The 20,824-nt window shown below is 41.1% G+C and overlaps 1 protein-coding gene across 1 annotated transcript in view; it reads left to right on the top strand.

Moving 5' to 3' along the window:
• gria3b (glutamate receptor, ionotropic, AMPA 3b) overlaps positions 1-20,824 on the top strand; it is an 82,493-nt gene that overhangs the window by 44,167 nt on the left and 17,502 nt on the right. The window contains exons 5-11 of the mRNA XM_046030597.1: positions 11,344-11,397; positions 12,313-12,474; positions 13,191-13,358; positions 13,737-13,841; positions 15,829-15,933; positions 17,773-17,979; positions 20,196-20,569. Of these exons, the coding sequence (XP_045886553.1) occupies positions 11,344-11,397; positions 12,313-12,474; positions 13,191-13,358; positions 13,737-13,841; positions 15,829-15,933; positions 17,773-17,979; positions 20,196-20,569 (1,175 nt within the window). The remainder of the gene's footprint in view (positions 1-11,343; positions 11,398-12,312; positions 12,475-13,190; positions 13,359-13,736; positions 13,842-15,828; positions 15,934-17,772; positions 17,980-20,195; positions 20,570-20,824) is intronic.

Raw genomic sequence — 20,824 nt, 5'->3', positions numbered from 1 at the left:
TGGAGTTTGTGTAACCTCATTAAGGTTTAACAGTGTGTTAAGCTGAATGTGAGGCACAGCAATAATCCTACCTATTTGGGGATTTCATTTTGGCGTTGTTTGGTTGCTACGTTTTTCGTCCGGCTTGTTTGAAAATCAGTGTGTGTTCAAGCTGTCCGATAGCCTGAGGTTGAGAGGTCTGAGCGTGCGCAGCCATTTGGAGAGACCACTGATGATGCATCCTTTTTAATCCTCTTCTAACAACCCCGAAGCCCTCCGATCCTCTATCACGTCCACTGCCTGAGGAGGAAATGAAAGGTCCACCAGTCCTTGTAGTAGGGGAAACACAATTACCATGAATAGATGAGTGGCTATTATGCCATGCATCTCCTCTGTTCGCCTGCCTCGCTCCACCCGACACCCCTCTGCTTGCTGCTGCCTGCTTATAAGGCAATCAGCCCCCGAATTGGATTCTGCTCGTTAACATTCATTTAGATATTGGCTTCTCTCTGCCTCATAATATCCCCTCAACGACTGTTAGTTTCACTTGTTTTTTATGAATCTAATTTGATCCCAGAGTCATAGTTTAAAGCAGAATAGCTTTTAGTATTAATTTGCTGTGTCTAATTTAATTCTTGTGCTGCAAATTTCCGCCCTTTACAATTCAGTGCCTATAACGAAATCTATTTCCTTTTTGTGTTAAGAATATGCATTAGCTTTTAAGAAAAGCTTGGAATATTCATCGCAAATCACATGTGAGGCACATTAATTGCTTTTTTCACCCCTCTTGCAAACAATAATAAGGATGCAGGGCAATAATCAGTTTGATGTTCTCCTGTTTCTGTCTTTGTTCCCATTAATGAATTAGTTCTTTCTCTTCTAGAGGGAGCTCTGTCACTCCCTCCACCTTCAACTATCACCATCATACATTTCTGTCTAAACTTTTTTTTAGCGCAGAAGGGGACAATAAAGCTTTCACACCAGCTAACCTTCAAAGCAGCAGTGTGCTCAATTTTGCCCCTTGTTTCAGTGACAACCTCAGCGTGGGATTTTATTTTTGTTGGAGCTAATTGAAATAATCTGGCTAGCTCTGCCAATATGGATGAGTCAGAGGCATTCAGGGAAGCTGCTAGACACTGCAGCCGCCACCTATTGGCTTATACCATTATACACCAAAACAGTGAAAGACAGTCTCCCAAGAGGGTAATCACAGCAAAAATGGCGCCCACTGTCAGCTATGTGGCAACCCGCTGCTTCTACCTGCTGTTGTGGTTCTATTAACCAATGACCGTAGACAGACAGTGTTAAATCTCTGGAGGGGCAGGAGTGAGAGTTTGAACCTGTTTGCCAAGGCCAGTCTGTGCGTCGCAATGTCAACATGTCCCTTCAATCCGTCAAGGTCACTGATGTTGAGAGAGAATCATGAGGCAGGACAGATCCAGCTAGCTGATTGCTGGGGGAAATGGGAATCAGCTCAGTGGCTTAGTTTTATGATTTCAGTCGGAGTAATCGCACCACAGAATTAATGTCTTTATACCAGGCAATGAAGTTCATGGAGTATAGAGTTATCTCCAATAGTGTTGAGCTCCCACTATTTGGTACAATTGTTGCACACAAAGAAAACCCTCTGTGCTTCTCTTCATTAGCGCCACTTTTGATCCAGTCACTACTAATGCTTTGGTCCTGCTGGGCCTTTGTTGCTCTAGTTCACTGCACTGTTTTTCAATGTTTCAGTGATGTTTCTAAATGGTTAAAAGGACATCCAGTGATAATATATTTACTCAAGTATTGCACTCAAGTACAATTTAGAGGTATCACAATGATACTACTTTATACTTCTGTACCACTGCATTTCAGAGGGAAGGATTTCAAGGATTTTATATATATATAATATATATTATATAATATATAAATAAGGCCACCATTACAAAACATTCATTCACATGTCCAGTACTAAAGATCTAGCTTAAGCTTATATTTGACTTTCTCTGTGGTAACAATACGATATCATTCCAGAGTGATCTATACTAGATGGATGTAGATTTCTGTATAATGAATAATAATAAAATGCATTCATAGAAAGATATGTTCTCAAATGTTGCTGGTGCCTTATGCATCAATAGATAAATAGAGGAAATAGCATAATAAACACAACAATAAATAAATAGAGAAAATATAATACACAATATAAAAACACAACATGTGACCCCACAATAGATACTGTAGATAGATAGATAGATAGATGTGTGTGTGTGTATATATATATATATATATATATATATATATATATATATATATATATATATATATATATATATATGCCATGCATAATAAGAATCTTTTTTTCCTACTTAAATCTTTTTTGCAAAAAGTGAAATAAAAAGTACATGAAATATAAATAAGTGTACGGAACTTTGATTCGTGCAAAATCACATTTTGCATTTACATATTTTGCAAACATGTAATCTGTGATATGGTGATAACGTTAGTTTGCTGTCCATGTAGAGTGAACTAGATGTTTGTGCGTTGTTCATACGCTCTGATAATGCTAATCCAACATATCTTTGTACAAGCATCCATCCATTTTGGTTATTTTACATGTGAGATTTCTGTATTTGGGTGTTTCTGTCTTTGCTGTTTCACGCTGCTTTGACGTGGGTGGGGCTCGGCTGAAAAAGGATGACAACATGTACTTCTGCGTACCAATCAGAGTTGCCTGCCCTGTCAATCTAATGTGACCAAACTACACCCACACAGTCCTGATGAAGCACATAGGCTGTGTGTTAAACTGCTAAATAATTTATTAATAATAGATGATTCTTATGAAGTTATAAATTTAATGTTAAATATAAATACTTTATTCAAACAGTTTTTTCAGGGGAAAGAATTTGGAACGAGCAAATATTTGGCATTTTTGCTGTATTTAAAGGGTCATTATGGAGTTTCCAGCAGCCACTAGCGGTGTGGATTTAAGATTGCTACCAGGCGTGTGCTTGTATGCTGTATGAGCGAGCATAATCCGAAACATTTCATACAGAAATCCTGCAATAAACGCAGGAACACCAGCATGCAGGCTGTGGCTTTTCACTCAGACATGTTCAGGCTCTGTTACTTCAACGTTCCCGGCTCAGAGGCAGATCAACACCGGCTCCATAACGTTACTTCATTCAGCGCAGCCAGCTGCATATCGGCACCATCCTCCTAGAAAAAAGGAGAGTGACAGCGGCTATAGACAGGCAGGGAGACAGACAAGGTACATTTACTGCATTTAGCCAACGCTCGCCTGCTGCTTTCAGTAACTATCTTTACTATCTGTGTATCTTTCACCAGTGGCTCAGCAGTGTTAGCACAGCTAAATATATTGGATGATAACGAAACGGGTAGTGAGCTGGACTGAATATTATAACGAGATTGTGTCACTTTATAATAATAAGACAACAGTAAGTAACTTTACTGTAGTGTTAGTGCATGGCTCTTCCTCTGGGTTGTCGCTGTGAAGTTGCAGTATTGCTCCACATTTGCTTTTTACCGTTACATCCTTTCTTGCAGGCTAAATCAACAGTGGTACACAGGATAGTAACATGGGTCGCGGTAGTTGGTGAAGTAAGCGATATAACTTTGCACTGGATAACATTAGCAACTTCTCGTCGTTAGCTGACGAGCTAACGTGACTTTCTCTGTGTTTCTCCAGCTTTACTAATGCTCACTTTGTTCTTACTCGACATCAACTGAACCGGTTTGGTCTGATGGGCTTCAGCACATAAACCTTTATTGTTGTTTTGTATCCTTACGTGGAGCCTGTGTTTTGCTGTGAGCCGGTTGTTTTATGGTGTTAGTGGACTGCATGTCATTAGCTGCCGTGTTGTCGCTGTAGGATGAGAGAGGCTCGGGGGCGCGCACAGGGCTGAATCCGAGCCGGAGTCCCCACATTAAAAGCAGAATAGTGGCTGATGCAAGCAACGGAAAAAACAGGCGTGTGCTTCATTTCTAATTGAGTTTTGAGCCCACTGACAATAAGGCAATGAAAATTTTATTAATTTCATTGAAAAACTTACATAAACCATTTTTCGATTCTCAAAATCGTTGCAGTTTGATTTTCTGTCTACTGACTAATCAATTAATAATTGACTAATTGTTTTAGCTCTAATTACAACCTGGACAGCAACTCCTTTACAGGGGCAAAGGCTCATCATGCATACACAAAAACAGTGGATGTACCTCTTCTTCAGTCGTAAACACACTCAGCTGAATGTCACTTTTATTAGTTTCATTTATCACTTGACATGATGTAAACACGGTAAGGAAAGTATTTGCATACTGCTGCATCAGGTGCAGTTTTGTTCGCTCGTAGCTGTATAAGTGCAGAATGAGTCTCCCAACAAATTTGTTTTGGGATGCTGAGGAGATGCTACACCCGGGCTATTATCATTTTATGCTGTAACATCCACTCAGGATTTATCGCCCATAGGACTTTTCCATCAATACACTGCACTGCAGATAAATTAACCCAATAGCAATCCGTCTCTTACAACAAAAACGGGAGAGCCTCTGCCAGCTCTGCTCTCTGAATTACATCTAACAAATGTGTTTCATTGAAACATCTAGATTTTAGATATTATATGCTGACAAGCTTTAAAGAAGGCCAGTATAAACAAGAACTGTGATTGAGTATAACATAATCATCTTTGTATTGCCTCCACTTGTCATAATGTTGATTTCTTTTCAGCGTGGGTATGCTGGTCTCTGAGTGGATGTGTGTTTGACTGTGTATATTTTGCACATATAGCATCATGTCTGCCTTTCTGCTCCTTCCTGGCCCTCTTCCCTCCTGGAATTTCTGTGCGTGAGTCTGCTCGGAGGCAACAACCTGCTCATCACTAGTGTAAAGAGAGGCAGGCAAAAAAAAGAGAAAATGAACGGCGTCTGGGACAGGCCCAGGGCACGCAAGCTGTTCAAAGACAGGCAGGCAGTGTGCGCTCTGCCAGCCACAAAGCTGCATTTTTATTGCAGGAACAAAACCCAAAAAGAAGTGAAAAGGATTCACAGAAAGAGAAAAAAAGTGAGAGGTACATCTGGGGATTTGTTAGAACAACATTCTGCCGCCTGTGGAGGCATGAAGGGTGGCCATATTGCATCCCCATGGAGAATTGAAGATCCTCCATATCCCACTCTCTGCTCTTGAATGAAGAACTCCGAGAAAATTCGCAGTTGGGTGTATTATAGAATGTGAAATCTTTGTGTCATATCAAATTCAAGAAAGAAAGAATTCTGACCATGGGAGACAAGAAGTCATGGGAGAGAATGGACGATAGATTGCCAGCAGCGGAAAAAGTTTCAGAATTAAAAAGAAGGTCATCAATGTTGTGGATGAAAAAGGGGAGCAATGTCAGCATTCTGTAAACCAGGGGACAACATTTTTATTCTCATGTAACGTATACATTACAAAATTAAATAAAATCTGAGTAAATGTACTCTTTCATTTGAAGTTACAAAGCAAATTTTGCCACATAAAACCCTCTCAGGCATCCAAAGCTCCTTGATTACTTTGCCTTTGTTTTCTACCTGGCATATCTCTCTCAATTTGTTCTAAAAGATAGTGGAGGACAGAGGCAAGAAAGTGAGCTAATGTATCTACAGATATGGAAGGTGTTCCTCACCTCAACATCAGCTTATTGTCCCCGGGCTACTGAGAGGAGGGGCTGACAGAAATATAGCCAAACCTATCCTGCTTGCTGTAAAGCTAGGGATATGTAGTGCTTTAAAATCCCTGGCACAAACCTTGGCGGTTGAGGGCCATTTAATAACTGCGATTATAGAATTAAATGGGATTACAGTGTTATCATTAAACAGAATGTGACCTGCTAACTCCACGACTGAATGAGAGGTGTGCAGCTACACTTATAATTTGCACATGTAGTTGTAACTATATCAAGAAAATAGTCTTATAACAATACATTCTGTAAACCTGAGAAACTGTTTTCCTTTATCAATCAAGGAAAATTATCATCATTTACAGTGAAAATAGAGTAGGACATCTTACTGTTTCCAAGCCAGGTTTTGGCACAGAAACACAAGGGCGTCTCAGCTGCAGTGTCAGTGATTCCTTCCTCCTAAGGTATCAAGTCTCACATTGTTCTGTTATCTCAGAGCAATAATAGACATAATCATCTGAATAGGAGTCAGGTGTTTCAGAAATGTTCTGCCTTTGGGCCAACACTAGATGCCCTATCTTCAGTGGCATATATCGAGACTGCCAAGAAATGCATCTCAGCCACAGCCCCTACTGGCTGGTTAATTAGAGAGTGCTCCACCAAGAGCACTTCTGCCAAGAGCGCTGCAGCAGAAATGGAGACTCAAGAAGAGGAAAGTTCTTTTGTATCAAAGCATACAGCTCAAATTCACCCATGTGTCCCATCCTGTGTGAAGTGGATCACTTTGGTTTCTCTGCAGCCTCTAAATTATATATAGCAGTTCATTCATCTTGTTATTAACACTGATTAATAATCAAATAGGATTTATATTATTATTCAGGGTGTGAGCCAGAATACACCATTGAACACAATGACCCCCTTTAAACATCAAATCTCTATAACCTCAATATAACCTAAAATCAAGGGCGGGATCAATACTGTTAGCGGGCTTTTCATTTTTACATCTTTTAAGCTTTGTCAACATTTCTTTTGTGAGTTAGCCAAACTACAGAATGAAATGAAAGATGTTTTTTAGCCATAATTTACTGTGCAAGTAATTTTCCTGTGAATGACGGTACTGACTGATAACTAACACTAGCTGATAATAAATAATAGCTGGAGTGTCTCAGTTATAATTTTAAGTACTTCACATCAGTATTTTAATCACCTGAAAAGCAACTTATCCTGTCATTTTGTGAAATGATTATGTTAGCTAAGGTAACATTAGCTCAGCAGCCAAAGTGTAGACTGAGAGCTGTCAACAGGATTCATTTAGATGGTATCTTAAATCTTCGCCAGCGATTTGTCATTATTAACATGAGTAGACAACTACAAGCAGTCACCATTAAAATTTCACTTTTGAATGTAATGATTAGAATAATGAAAAGGTAATTTAAGGAATCAGAATGTAGCTATTCTCACTAGTGAGCTACAGGAAAAGTCTGGCTTTCTAGATACAGATACATTTCTTTGAAGTTGACTGCAAGCTAAATACTGATTAAAATATTTGTCCGTCACAGTTAAACCCTGGCAAAACAAAGAGCCATACCTGATGACCCTATTTTTGATCCATATGATTTTTATAATTTCCTAAAAAGAATTTAGATGTTTGTTGTAATTAAAAATGGAAATAGTTATATGTCAAATATAATGTCAATCAAATTTCATATCATTTAATTAGTTTGTAGCACTCACTAGGTGTAAAGTGTTCACAGTATTGTTTTTGTGTATGGAGCAATGACCCCCTACGAAAGGATTACTGGGCCAAAGATCCCCTCCTAAACACTGATTATTGTTATATCGCCTAGGTCAATTATGCCAATTGGTGCTGAAATAATTATTTGACTAATGGAATACTCTATCTACAGGAAATTATCATAATTCTTTCTTCTTTTTTTTCTTTTATCAGGACAAATGCTAAACAGTCATTGTTTTTATTCTCCAATATGAGGACTTGCTGTTTTTTCTGATTTATCTCATTCTATAATGTACATGTTTGGGGTATGGAGTTTCGGTTAGACAACAAGCTTTCTGAAGACATCACCTCTGGTTTTAAAAATTGTGAAGGGGATGAATTTTTATTGTTTGTTGATATTGTAGAGATTTTTAATTTTGCAATGAAATTTGCAGTGTGGTTAGGAGTCTGTTTGAGTTTTCATAGTTCATGAAGAGGCTAGAAGTAATTGCATCATTATTTGCTCCTCTTTTACATGACTCGGTGAATGGTACATTATTTACAAACTCTGGGGAGCCTATCACTTTCAGTCTGTTTCTTCCGGTGCTGTGGCAAACTCTGCAGTGGAAAGGTCAAACGTTCTGGCATTTATTGAAAATGTCTAGCTGTGATTTTACATTTAGGGCTCTCTGTCTGGTGGGGCTAAGACGTGCTGAGACTGGATGAGGGTGAAGTCAAGGTCATCCTGGTTGTCTGTCCCCATCAGGTTTTAAAGAAAACTCCAGTCTGCAAAATGCTGGCTCTCCTTCAGCAGCAGAACAAATGTTGGTGGAGCTAGCAAGTGGATCGATGTTTAAGAGGGTACACTGTATGAAAAAGAGGAATCACATTATTGAAGTGGTAGCGCACTAAACACATTTCTTCTCTTCGTAGTCACTGGGGAAACAGAATAATTGCTTAGGAGGCTTGTATTTAAATGTATGTGCTCTAAAGGCGATAAACAGCACAGAAAATCGATTCAGGGAGAGATTTTTGAAAGATGCTTAATTTTGGTTAGATGATTTAAGAAGATGATTAGCAAAACCACATTTGCAAAGTCACTGAATAGTATATAGTATATACTAGTAAATATACTACTAGTATATTTTTAGATTTTGGGGAATATTAATTCACCTTCTTTTCTGAAGTGAGATGCAAAGATTAATATTACTCTCATATTAGCATAGCTGTAGCTTAGCTTTGTCCAAGTGAAACAAAAAAACTACTACGAACACCTCTAAAGCTCTTTAATTAACAGAGTGAAAAAATATAACCCCTAGAGGAATTAACAAAATATATATTCTTCTTCTTAACACACTGTAAATCATTTAATCCATCCACAGTTTGGGGATTTTTTTGGCTAGCTGTTTCCCCTGCTTTCAGTCTTTTTGCTAAACTAAGCTAATCAAGTCCCACCTTCAGCTACACGTAGACTACCATCGTTGTTGTCTTACAACCACAAACTCTCAGTCAGATTACAGTGAATAGCCTATAGGTGTTTAAATTAATATATTCATATTTAAGTATGCATTACTGTCTTACACCGCAAAGAAAAAATCTTTTTTAACCACTTTCAGAAGCCCACCAACTTTTCACCCTGGTGGAGGGAAACTTTAGCCTTGATGTTAATATTTCTTTTGTGTGCCGATTAAACAAAGGAGACACTACATGTTTACCCCTTGATGCCTGAATTTATTTACAATAAAAAATAATTTGGTATGATGCAAATTAGCAACAACAGGCATAAACGAGAAACCAGTGCTTGCAAAAGGTTCCCAGGTATGTATTGAATATGCGCAAACAGGCATTGGGGAATACATATGCTATCTCAGCTGCAGTCTGACAGGAAGAGGTTTGATGCGAATTTGCGACAATCGGCGTTAAGGGGTTGTAATTAGTGAGCTTTAGGTGTTGGTAGGTGTATTGTTGAACTATGGACAGAACCAGGCCAGAAGTTTCAAGCTAATCACATCCTGACACCAGCTCCATCAACTCGACATCAATGTGCTCATCTCGATCTTGAGAAAAAAGTAAACAAATGTATTCCCCCAAAACTATGCCTTCAAAGAACTGTAACTTAGCAGCTTAATAATGCACAAAGAATTGATTTTCCTATGTCTAATTTGAGTAAATTCGGTTTTACAGGCTGAGCAGTCAGTTGCACCACAACTACTGTAGTAACAACAAATTCTGTCCACCTCAACTGGAGTCAGGTCTTGCCGTCTGCCTAATTAAGGGGTTAAGGGGAGAGGTTGGTGTGATCTGGCCGGCGGTTCTATGTATCTCTGTGTCATCAGTGTCTTGCTGTGCTTCATCCCAAGGTTGCTGCTTGCAGCCGTTGCCAGGCTGGCTGTGAGCTGCGGGCTGCATGCAGGGGGTAAGGCCTTTCTCTGCCCAGCTCCAGGGCAGGTGTGAGGAGGCTTACGGCCTGAGTCAAGGTTAGCACACAGTGAAGGAGTATGGCGCTGTGGGGTTTGTCCAAGAAAATGCAGCAGGGCTAAGAGTCAGACTTGTGAACAATTATAGTGGGAGTAGCTGTCATCCATCTAGCTCTCATAACACTGCAAAAGAAGTGTTGCAGAGAATTCTTTTCATGGACCTTTCTGTCACTTACTCATTAGACTCAGATTGATGGATTCTAAAAGCCAACTCCTGCTATTTCTGCATTATAATCAGCTCATTTTGTCTTTGTTTCTATTTCACTTTCTTGGTTTGTTCCCCTCTGTCTGAGACCCTGCAGTGTTAGAAGTTTAAAGCCTTAATGATGGGGAAGCTGTCAGAGAACGCTGACCCACCCATGCAGCTTGATAACGTGAGTGAAAGGCTTTGTGTGTTTGTGCTCCCTCGTGCGCCTCTTCCCTTTTGTGGACAATCGTCAGAGGGAGAGAAGTGTTTTGCTTAATTTGGGAAGGTGCTCAGTCCAAGCAAGGATGACTGTTAAATTGTTTGGTGCTACTGTATACTAGTGCACCCAGGTCGGTTCAAGTTCACTATAGCTAAGTTAAAAGCTGTAATTGTAGTTGAAATGGGTGAAAACGTCCTTCAAAGATTCTGTGCAGTGATGTGAAGATACGAGTTTGCTTTCCATCCCTCTCTCCTACTCAGTGGGAATGTCGTAAACGATCCACAGTAACAAATATCCAACGTCCTCGGCCCAACACGCACACACAAACAGATGATAAACTGACAGTTTGTTTTTGTGACAGAGCCAGAACATGTGCAAACATGCTGATTTTGCTGTAAACTTGTGTCGCTGTGTTTGTAGAACGCAGATGAAAATGCAGACATGGTTGACAGGTTTCTGCATGGCAGCCGCTCAGAAGTCTGTCCGCAGCAGCTTGCAAACTCATAAATAACAGACCTCAAAAGGCCTAGTTGAAAACCCTGTCCAGTGAAAAAGCCAGGACAATTCAGTGTTCCACTATTGGATATATGTGTAGGCCCAGAACAAAAAGGAAGAAGAAAATCTAGAATAAAAGGCGACATATGGTTGGTACCACAGTGATGGAAAGACTTAGAACACTACTTACTATTTTCAGTCAGGCTGCGTGGGTTGAAACATGCTGTTATGCTCCGAAGGTGCGATGATTTCAAAGCAGAGCGAGATCTACATCTAAATGTCTCACTGTAAATTCCTTTGATATGTTTTTTCCCCATTTCTACCTTCCGTCCAACAGTTGCTGAGAACTCCTGTCCCTGCACCTTGAATGGCTTCAAAGTTGAAAGCAGAATCAAGGATGTTTCACGTTGTTCCTGTTTCTCTCTCATTATCAGCTCCTAACTGCTCCCTTTCTGTTATTATCCCGTAGTCCACTCTGCTTTCTTTCAAGTTCAGTGGCGTCCTGCATACAGGCAGAACCTTACTGCATTTACAGAGATTGTTGTAGCCACTTATACAAGCCGTGGCTCTTAGCTCTTGCCTCATGGGTGGTTTACTGTATCAATGTTTTTCTCCCATAGGTTGTGACCCTAGGGAAGAACAGTCGTGGTTACCACTACATTCTGGCCAATCTTGTGAGTAATAAGCCGCTCTCGTGGGAGAGAGTGGAACCTCCTTTCTTAGTTTTTTCTCTCTACTATACATATATATATATATATATGTATTAAGAGAAAAAACTGAGATATATATACATAGGGCTTTTTATGTTTGATGCTCATGCCTTATCAGTCATAATCTGGCAGCCATACTACTGGCTGCATGTTTTCCATAAATGAATATATTCATATTTAGGTATAAATGAATGTCCTAAGCAATAAATAAACAGCATTTAACCCTTTTAACCATATTTGGAGGGCAGCCATCTTCTTAATATCATTTAGCCTTGATATTAGCATATAGAGTTTTAAAGTGGAGGCCGGCCCTGCTCTCACTAGCTGATCCCCTGCTGCTGTTTCCCCTGACTTTAGAAGATGTGATTATGCAGCAGTCAGACACATGTCCTTGCACGCCGTGACACAACGTTGCACTTAAAAAACAGCAATTTGACCATAAAAAGAAATATCTCCATGTCATGGCTCTAGGGTGAAGAAGGGAATTTAAAGGCAGCTGGAGCAGCAGAGGTTTTTGAAATGCATTAGAAAATGTGTGTTTTTTTTACATGGTAAAGCAATCTGAATGAAAGTAGGCCAGCTGGTTCAAGTAAAATATTTAGTCTTCTTCATTATCTGACATAACATAAGTATCTACTGGCAGGTTGTTTATCTGTAAGTGAATTCACGTTACACCACAACATGTGAAAAGAAACATTTGCCTCGGTGTAATGGCAAACACATGTTGCTTTCATAGTTCATAATGAAATGCACCTTGCATGCTGCCAGAAGAGCTGCTAATATTTTTGTGATGCTTTACCCCAGGTTATATTAAAAAACTCAAAGGAAAAGCAAATCATGTGTGCTCTCCTCCTCCGTTTCCCGTTTGTCTCATCTCAGGGATTTTCTAATGTGAGCTTGGACAAAGTCTTCGCCGGTGGAGCCAACATTTCAGGGTTTCAGATAGTCAACCCTGAGAACCAGATTGTGCAGCAGTTTATGCAGCGCTGGGAGCGGCTAGATGAAAGAGAATTCCCAGAAGCCCGAAACACTCCTCTGAAGGTACTTTGCTTGCAAGGCCTTTCACTGCGCATGCAGAATACAACAATCATCCCTTCTAAAGTGCTCTCTATCGGTTCTTCTCCTCCTCTCATCCTCTGTTTGCCGTTGTCATTCCCTCTTCCTCCCACCCCTTGCTTCCTCCTCTTTGCTTTGCATCCCTCCCGGCAATCGATATATTGATAGGCGGTGCAAGGCAAGGTTATATCGCAGTTTCAATTTACATCTAATTAAACAATGATCAAGAAAGAAATGGATTTTGAGTGGCATTTAATTAGATTTTGTCATGGTGCAGTGGTCAACAAACAAGTGGCTCAACCCTCATTGGTAGAAAGGTCAGACGAAGTTGGAGGGGAAATGCGTGGGAGATAAAATTACGCATTAATGCTCTCCAGCTCTGCACTGAAAGTTTTGAAAGAGGTCCTGACCGTCAGACATGTCTTGGCTTTTCTCTGTCTCATCAAGCTATATTTATATTATGCAAGGCGTTAGAGCTTGAGCCCACACTGACCAGCCCTGGGGGGAAATTCTACACATAGTGGTTTTAAACAAATCTATTTTTACTCTCGGTATTAAGTAATTTTGTCCTAAATCACCTGAAAACACTTTACTGCTAAATCAGCGATATCTCTTTATCTTATCTCATCTTCTGCCTCTCACCATGTGTTCTCGTCTCACTGTGTGTTCTGCTGTTTTTTTTGGAATTTTATTTTCTAAAGTACACTTCAGCTCTGACCCATGATGCCATCCTGGTGATAGCAGAGGCCTTCAGGTACCTGCGGCGCCAACGTGTGGACGTCTCTCGCCGGGGCAGCGCCGGAGACTGTCTAGCCAATCCCGCTGTGCCTTGGAGCCAAGGCATCGACATTGAGAGAGCTCTCAAAACGGTAGGGTGGGGTGTGTGTGGAGGGGGGGGGGCTGGAGTGGCAAACTGATAACTAAAGAAAAGGCTAGAAGAAGTGAAGCAGAGATAGCAAGCAAGAGTGTGATAAAGATGGAAAGTGACAGAGAGAAGGGAAGAGAGCGCAGAGCTGTTCTCCTCCCTCTGCCCCCAGATATCTCTGCGCGGAGCTCACTCAAATCCAGGCCCTCATTACCATAAAACTACATCTTTTATTAAAGCGTATCCAGTTCATCATTTGATTAACAGACTGTGCGCACTCCAGTAGCTTCATGGACACGAGCACCTTAATACCAGCTATATATGCAAAGTGATGGCTATTACACATTCCCCTCTGTCTGTCTCTCTCTGTCCCTCGTGGCAGGTCCAAGTGCAGGGCATGACTGGCAACATCCAGTTTGACAACTATGGCCGCAGGACCAACTACACTATAGATGTTTATGAGATGAAAACAGGTGGGCCGAAGAAGGTAAGTCAGAGCGGTGACCTCTATCGACTCTCATCCATCAACTGTCAAATCCAGACCTGATGAAAATCCTGGTCTTTATCAAAACACAGCGAACAGCTGGCACGCATCGAGGTTTGGTTCATTACTTGTCAAAATCATGGAATTCGGCCAATGTGTAATTTTAAATGATTTACTGATCTTCTGTGCTAAACTTTTTTGAGGGAAATGCATGTATGGGTGAAAGTAGAAAACATTTTCAAACAAGCCTCCATTTATTAAAGCACTGAGGGCCTTTGCAGTCATGTGGGACCAGCAGGGCTGACAGGACAGTGCAGAGTAATGTTGATTGCATGTCTCTGCCTCTGGTAGGTAGCAGCACTGATGAGCTATGCCAAGCATCACAAGCCCCGCAAGTCACACACGGCCTGCGATCAGATAGCTAAAGATGTCCTATCAAAAGAATGATACAAGACTATTTCTGTGCCGTGGGATAGCACAGATATTATTTGACAGTAATTACCATTCAAATAACCAATTACTAAAAAGGGGATCCAAGAATTCCTCTGGCTCCTCTTCAAAATGGTAATTCCCAGCGGTACATTCACTTTATAACCGGTACCATATGATGACCTCTGGTTCTATTTCATAACCTCACCAAGCGACAGCTGTGAATTTCTCGTTAGCTGAATAAGAGTGGGCTCAGTCTGATGTGACGTGTGATTATGCCGCCTGCCTCCTAGGACTCTAAAGCCCACACTTCAGTTAGCATCACACAGCCCTTACAGCCATCCCCGCACAGCCACTCAGAGATTGAAAGGAGCATGGAGAGGGGATGGAGGGAGAGTGGGAGAAAGGAGGTCACGGGGAGAGAGTGGGGGAGCGAGAGAAGATGAGACAAGCTGGGCAGCAGTTTGTCAGGACCTGGAGCCCCACTCACCCCAGTGACAGTTAGAGGATGAAGGTTCTTAGCTGTGACTGTCAGAAGTGATGTATGGGCTGATATCTGTCCCAGCTGCTCAGGGTGAGATCAGGACTTTGCCTCTGGAGCAGCACTCCATGACACAGCTCCCCACAGTCTCGTCCCCCAAGCAATACTGCTCAAATGTCACTGTCGGACAAAAGCTGGGAATACACATTTAGAGCTTTCTCATGTCTGGCAAGTGCAGTAACTACATCCGCAACTGTAACCACAGTTTGGAGCTGAGGGTTAAGACGTTTGCTGCTTTCTAGCGCCTCCACTTGGTGTTTAAAAACCCTACACTGTTGTACACCTGTCTGGCCCAGGCATTTAAAGATCTGAGGCAAAAAAAAGAAGAAAAAAAAGACGAAAATGCGGACCAGATGTGACGGAAAATCCTAGCCAGCAACAGTTAGACTATTGGCAGCAACATATGCAACATGTTTCATCATGAGCCAGAGCAGCCATTATTTCAGATGGGCAAACAAACACTTGACATTGGTTTGACTTAAGCATCTGTACAGCAGAATACAGAGTAACTGCAATTGCAGGACTGTGCCGAAGAAACTGTGGAGCCACTAGAATATTATGCTAAATTATTAAACGTGTATGCAGTTCACAGCTCTGACTATCAATTATTTACCATAAAACCTGGGAAGCTGAAGGTGGGAGGGATTGAAGTTGTCTGCCGTATGCTCATGCAGTTCAGTTCCTACACATTTGAACAGATGTAGATCATAAAAGCCAATAGTATGTTTTCATAATGTCTTTGATCATGACACTAACAGCATGTTCAATGTAGAAATATCAACTCTTTGTTTATTCCATGTTTAGATCACCGGGCCACTTCTGCCACTTTAGTATTCTGCTAATTCGCTGCTATTTTTGTTGAACTTTAGGGCAGAGTCAGTCGGCCTCTGGGAAATGCAGTGTTGTTTTAATGAGCTCTACATCATTGCAGTTCCCAGCAATACTTAAAAGTGCTGTATGCTCACTTACATATCATCTGTGGGTTGGAATGCATCACTAAACACTGTTTTCTCTTTGCAGATTGGGTACTGGAATGAATACGCGCGATTTGTAAATATTATGGACCCGCAGGTCTCCAACGACTCCTCAGTGGAAAACCGAACGATTGTGGTCACTACTATTATGGTACACTTTCCATGCAGTTTTAAATGTTTCACGTATTCTGCCACTCAAGGTCATAGTGTTGATTCCAATGAGTGATACATTCTGTCCTGGGCGGGTAGAACCACATCTTTTTTGTGTTGCTTTCCATCCACTCACTACATGTTGAAACAGTCGGTCCGATCACGGGGGAGTGTTTCAACTGTATCCGTGTGGGTGTCAAAGCATTTTGATTTTCCATACTTCAGTGGCCTGTCGTAGCAGTGACATCACAATAATGGTATAAATGATAATGGTTGACTCCCATCAATTACAAAAAAAAAGCAAACATACAAACGCATACGTAAGTAGGCCTGTCTGTCCTCATCAAGTAAATGTTCAATGACACTTGGGATAGACTGGCCGAAGAATGACTAGAGGATGATTCTGCAATGGTTTCTCCAGCTGGGCAAAGCAAAATAAACAGTATTGGAGGAGGGATAAGAAGGTGTGGTATTTTTCCTTGTTATCACCTCTCCAATCTATTTTGTATTGCTCCTACATGTGTTCTGTGTTGAAGTATAACTTCCAGTCAGTGATTTAGGAAGGATCATTTTCTGGGCTTTTTTGCCAGACCAAAGTATGATAAACAAACAAAATATCTTAGATGTATTTATTTTCAACTGTATTTACTCAACTAACTGTTTTAGGCTTATTGGATAGCTTCCATTGCAAATGTATTTACTGACTGTGTAATGGCATTATAAGTACCTGGTGCAGTACCTCATTCTCTGCAAGCAAACATTTTAAAATGAAAAAAGAATAAGTGTGATAAGGATCTCTGGTATTTATGCACAGTTAGATTTCATTTGTATTCCAATGCGTAAGCTGGCATCATAGCAAAAGGAAATATTTAACGTCTCCAGATGAGAAATACAGTCATGTGTTAACAGGAGGGAAACACTTGATGACTGTAAGGTGAGGGGATACGTTCAGCACAGAACAAACAAACCATTGCTCTCCTACTTGCACTCCAATTGTGTGTGGCTGTAATGACAATGCCTGCTCTCCTGAGCGGTCCTATTGTTTGATAATGATGATGTGCTCAGTAAGAGAACAGACAAGCTGCACCAGCGTTTTGAAAAGGAGAGGAAACCTAGCACGCTCCTGCTCTCCTGATGTAATTATTTTATTTATGGAGGATTTTGTGCTTTTTTCTCTATAGCAAATAACAGCTCTTTATTTTATTTTATTTTACTTATTTTTTGGGAATGAAACAACCTTTAACTGCGCATTGGTGCAATATGCTTGAATATGTTGAGATACTATGGGCACTCTCTGATCCCTCTCCTGTCACTGGCATTTACTTATGAAACCCATTCCCATTCCCATTCCCATTCCCACCTGCCTCTGAGCTGACCCACACCTTGCCTACCGATGACTCCCAACCCTTTTAAATCTCATTTAGGCCTCCTGTCTCCTCCTACAGAAATGGAAAAATAATGTTCTTCCTTGCCTTAACCCTCCTTTATTATGCCACAGAGTTGCACCCTTAGGCTTAGAATGGGTTGGGTGCATTGGGCTTGGTGTCTGCTGGCTTGTGACCACATGATCACGCTGCTGTTATCGTTGTATATTTGTGCATTCGTGGGGCATCATCTGTGAATGCATGACTGCATGGATGTGGATTTAGCAGCTTATAATATTTGAATCTGTGTGCGTGCGTGTGTGTGTGTGTGTGTGTGTGTATGTGTGTGTGTGTAGGTGTAGGTGTGCGTGTGTGAGTGCACGGGCACATATGAGTGCATGTATGCATATTTCTGTATAACTGAATGTGTGCTAGGGCATGGGAGTGAATAAACCAGCGTGTGTTTGAATCAACAGGAAGCTCCTTATGTGATGTACAAGAAAAATTATATGCATCTGGATGGGAATGACAGATATGAAGGCTACTGCGTCGATTTAGCATCTGAGATTGCCAAACATGTTGGAATTAAGTACAAACTGTCTATAGTAATGGATGGGAAGTACGGAGCCCGAGACCCAGAGACCAAGACGTGGAACGGGATGGTGGGTGAACTGGTCTATGGGGTGAGTACTGGGAGCCTTGAATTCGCTGATTACATGACAGTTTGCAAGGAACTTCAACATGAGAGGAGATCTCATTTTTCTGTCTTAAGGTTATCACCAACCCGTTGTGAACTCATCAGCTCTTGCACATGTTCAAAGTCTAATGCTGTCTCAGGAAGCTCAGCTGTGAGTGAATTTGTCATATGCAGCCTCAAGCATTGGGGAGTTGGTGATCATCTTGAGACGGAGAAAATGAAATCATTTCTCAGTGCTGTTCATTGCAATTAATCCTTCTTGCTTAGCCTAGAAAGCTCTCTCTCTCTCTCTCTCTTACAGTCGAAACGGAGGTAGGTACATGAAAACAATGAGTCCATGTGGCAAACACACTGTAATCACTTTGATGAATGAAAGATTGTATCCCTTTGAAGTGATTGTGTAATTATGTCCAATGTTTGATGTGTATGATGAATATTGCCACATTGTAAATTCACAGCTGAGAAAATCTGCTTTCGAATCAACAGCTAAATGGTGGTTTGCGGTTTGAAACAACAAGATCCATATGTGTTGTGCCCCATAAAGGTTGAACCTCTCACATTAGGGAAGGGTCATGCCGTGTTTTACATCTGACAGAGCGCTCAGGCCCTCGCAGCACGTCAAGCATTCCAAATCCCCCTCCCCCCACCCCCATCCCTTTCTTGCCTTTCTCCGAGGCCACAATAGTTGAACCGGGGCCAAATACAAAATGCATGAGGGTTAGGCTTCCTCATCTGTTCAATTTCCCAACTATCAGCCTGAGAGATTGCTTGGTTTGATGTGCTATCGCCACCAAATTATCTTTCAAATGGGAAAAGTCCACTCCCTGCAGATGGAACGTGGAAAAAAATATCCCAATCACATCGCTGTCAAGTCTTTCCAGGCCTGTAATTTTACAGCAGGTGGGCCGAGACTAATAGTTTTGTACATTTTGACCTTTTGACCGGTAAATTAATTTGATTTTAGTTGTCTTTTAAAGGTTAGGCCTGAGGCTGCTCTTTATTGCTTTGTTTCCCTCACCATTGATTGAGTGCTGCTTACGCCTGCACGGGGATTAAATGGTTATAGCCCTTCACAGTGTTGTGTTGACAGGGTAAAGAAAACAGTCATGTTTATTGGGTCTATTTGTGTTGCTCCTAGTTTGACCTTGTAAGAAACATTTTCGCGCTGCTTCAATCCAATGTTTTCTCAATTTTGACATAAAAAAAGACAATACGGCACGATACAAAGAACTGCCCTTCAAGGAGTTGCTCCGTTGAAGGGGAGCAGTTGTTTAATTAATCACACACACACTAGCTGCAGTAACACTGTCTAACGTGATTAATTATTTTCTTCTGCTTTTACAAAGAAACCCATTGTGATTTCTAAAAAGGCAGCACCACCTCCATGGATGTGTTTTGATAACATAATGTGATTGAAGCAGCAGAGCAAAGGCGTTAGATAAAGAGAAACAGCTTGGAAAATTAAAAAAAATAAAACTAATGCCAGAATAAGCTGTGTTTGGGAAATCCAGTCTTCTGAATGACATGTGGCTTGCTGATTTTGTTTGTGTACAGCAACATCTTTACTGTACATTCTGCTGTTTAAATTGAAGCCATTTATTTACAAAGGTTACACTTGTTATGACGAGGTCAGACATCTTACTACTGTCTTTGAAAATGTAATTTTAATGTAAGCAGAAGAGTTATTGAAACAGCCAGAGTCTCGTAACAAGGTGTAGCATAAAACTGCTTGTTTTACAGAAATGTAGAATTGAAAAGTTTTCCCCCTTGGGTCCTGATTAAGGAAGCATTTGGTCAAACATGACTCAAACACCCATCTGCCTGGATTTTTTCCAAGCTGTCTCTCTGAAAGTCTTGCAGTGGCCTATGAGCTTTTTCTCCCTTTTACCTCCCAATGTGGCAACATTTCAGTAAAAATGTCTGATTAATTTTGCAGTTTGAATCTAAGATGTATTAGCTAACATCCCAGGTCACACTGCGCAAATGCAAATGTCACACTGCTTTTCCTCTGTGTTTTTTTTTCAGCCTGCCTTCAAGTGTCAACGCTGGTGGCTTATTTCTTCTAATCATGTGTAAAATGTGTGATAACAACATTGTTTTATTCTCCCTCTCCAGCTCCAGTCTTTCACATATACATGTAAAATGACCCATTTCTTTATGCAGGTCATGACTAATGCTTGCTGTGCATGTCCCTGTTTCCAGAGAGCAGATATAGCTGTTGCACCTCTCACCATTACTCTGGTTCGAGAGGAGGTGATAGACTTTTCCAAGCCATTTATGAGCTTGGGCATCTCCATTATGATAAAGAAGCCGCAAAAGTCCAAGCCCGGCGTATTCTCCTTCCTGGACCCGTTGGCCTATGAGATCTGGATGTGTATAGTGTTTGCCTATATTGGGGTGAGCGTGGTCCTGTTCCTGGTCAGTCGGTTCAGTCCTTATGAGTGGAACCTCGAGGAACAGGACGAGACCAAAGACCCTCAGACACCCCCGGATCCTCCCAATGACTTTGGCATCTTCAACTCCCTCTGGTTCTCACTGGGCGCCTTTATGCAGCAGGGCTGTGACATCTCCCCCAGGTGGGTTAGCTCCTATAGACACCAGGAGTGGACAGCAGAGGACAGTAGATATAAATACTGCTATGGAAATGTTTTCAAAAGCAAGTGATGAGATGTGTTCTTGATAAGTACACAGAGTCACTAAAGCATCATTATTTTCTGTCCTCTTGGTTCAGGTGTTCATTATTTGAAGCTAAACTCATTTCACATTTATTGCAGCTATCATAAGTGTAATTAAGTTTGTCAGTTTGTATGCTGCAACTATCATCACCAAAA

This window comes from Micropterus dolomieu, linkage group LG19 (assembly GCF_021292245.1).
Source record: "Micropterus dolomieu isolate WLL.071019.BEF.003 ecotype Adirondacks linkage group LG19, ASM2129224v1, whole genome shotgun sequence".
Taxonomy (NCBI): Eukaryota; Metazoa; Chordata; class Actinopteri; order Centrarchiformes; family Centrarchidae; genus Micropterus; species Micropterus dolomieu.
Note: the sequence above shows the minus strand (reverse complement) of the source record. Positions and strands in the feature narration are given on the sequence as shown.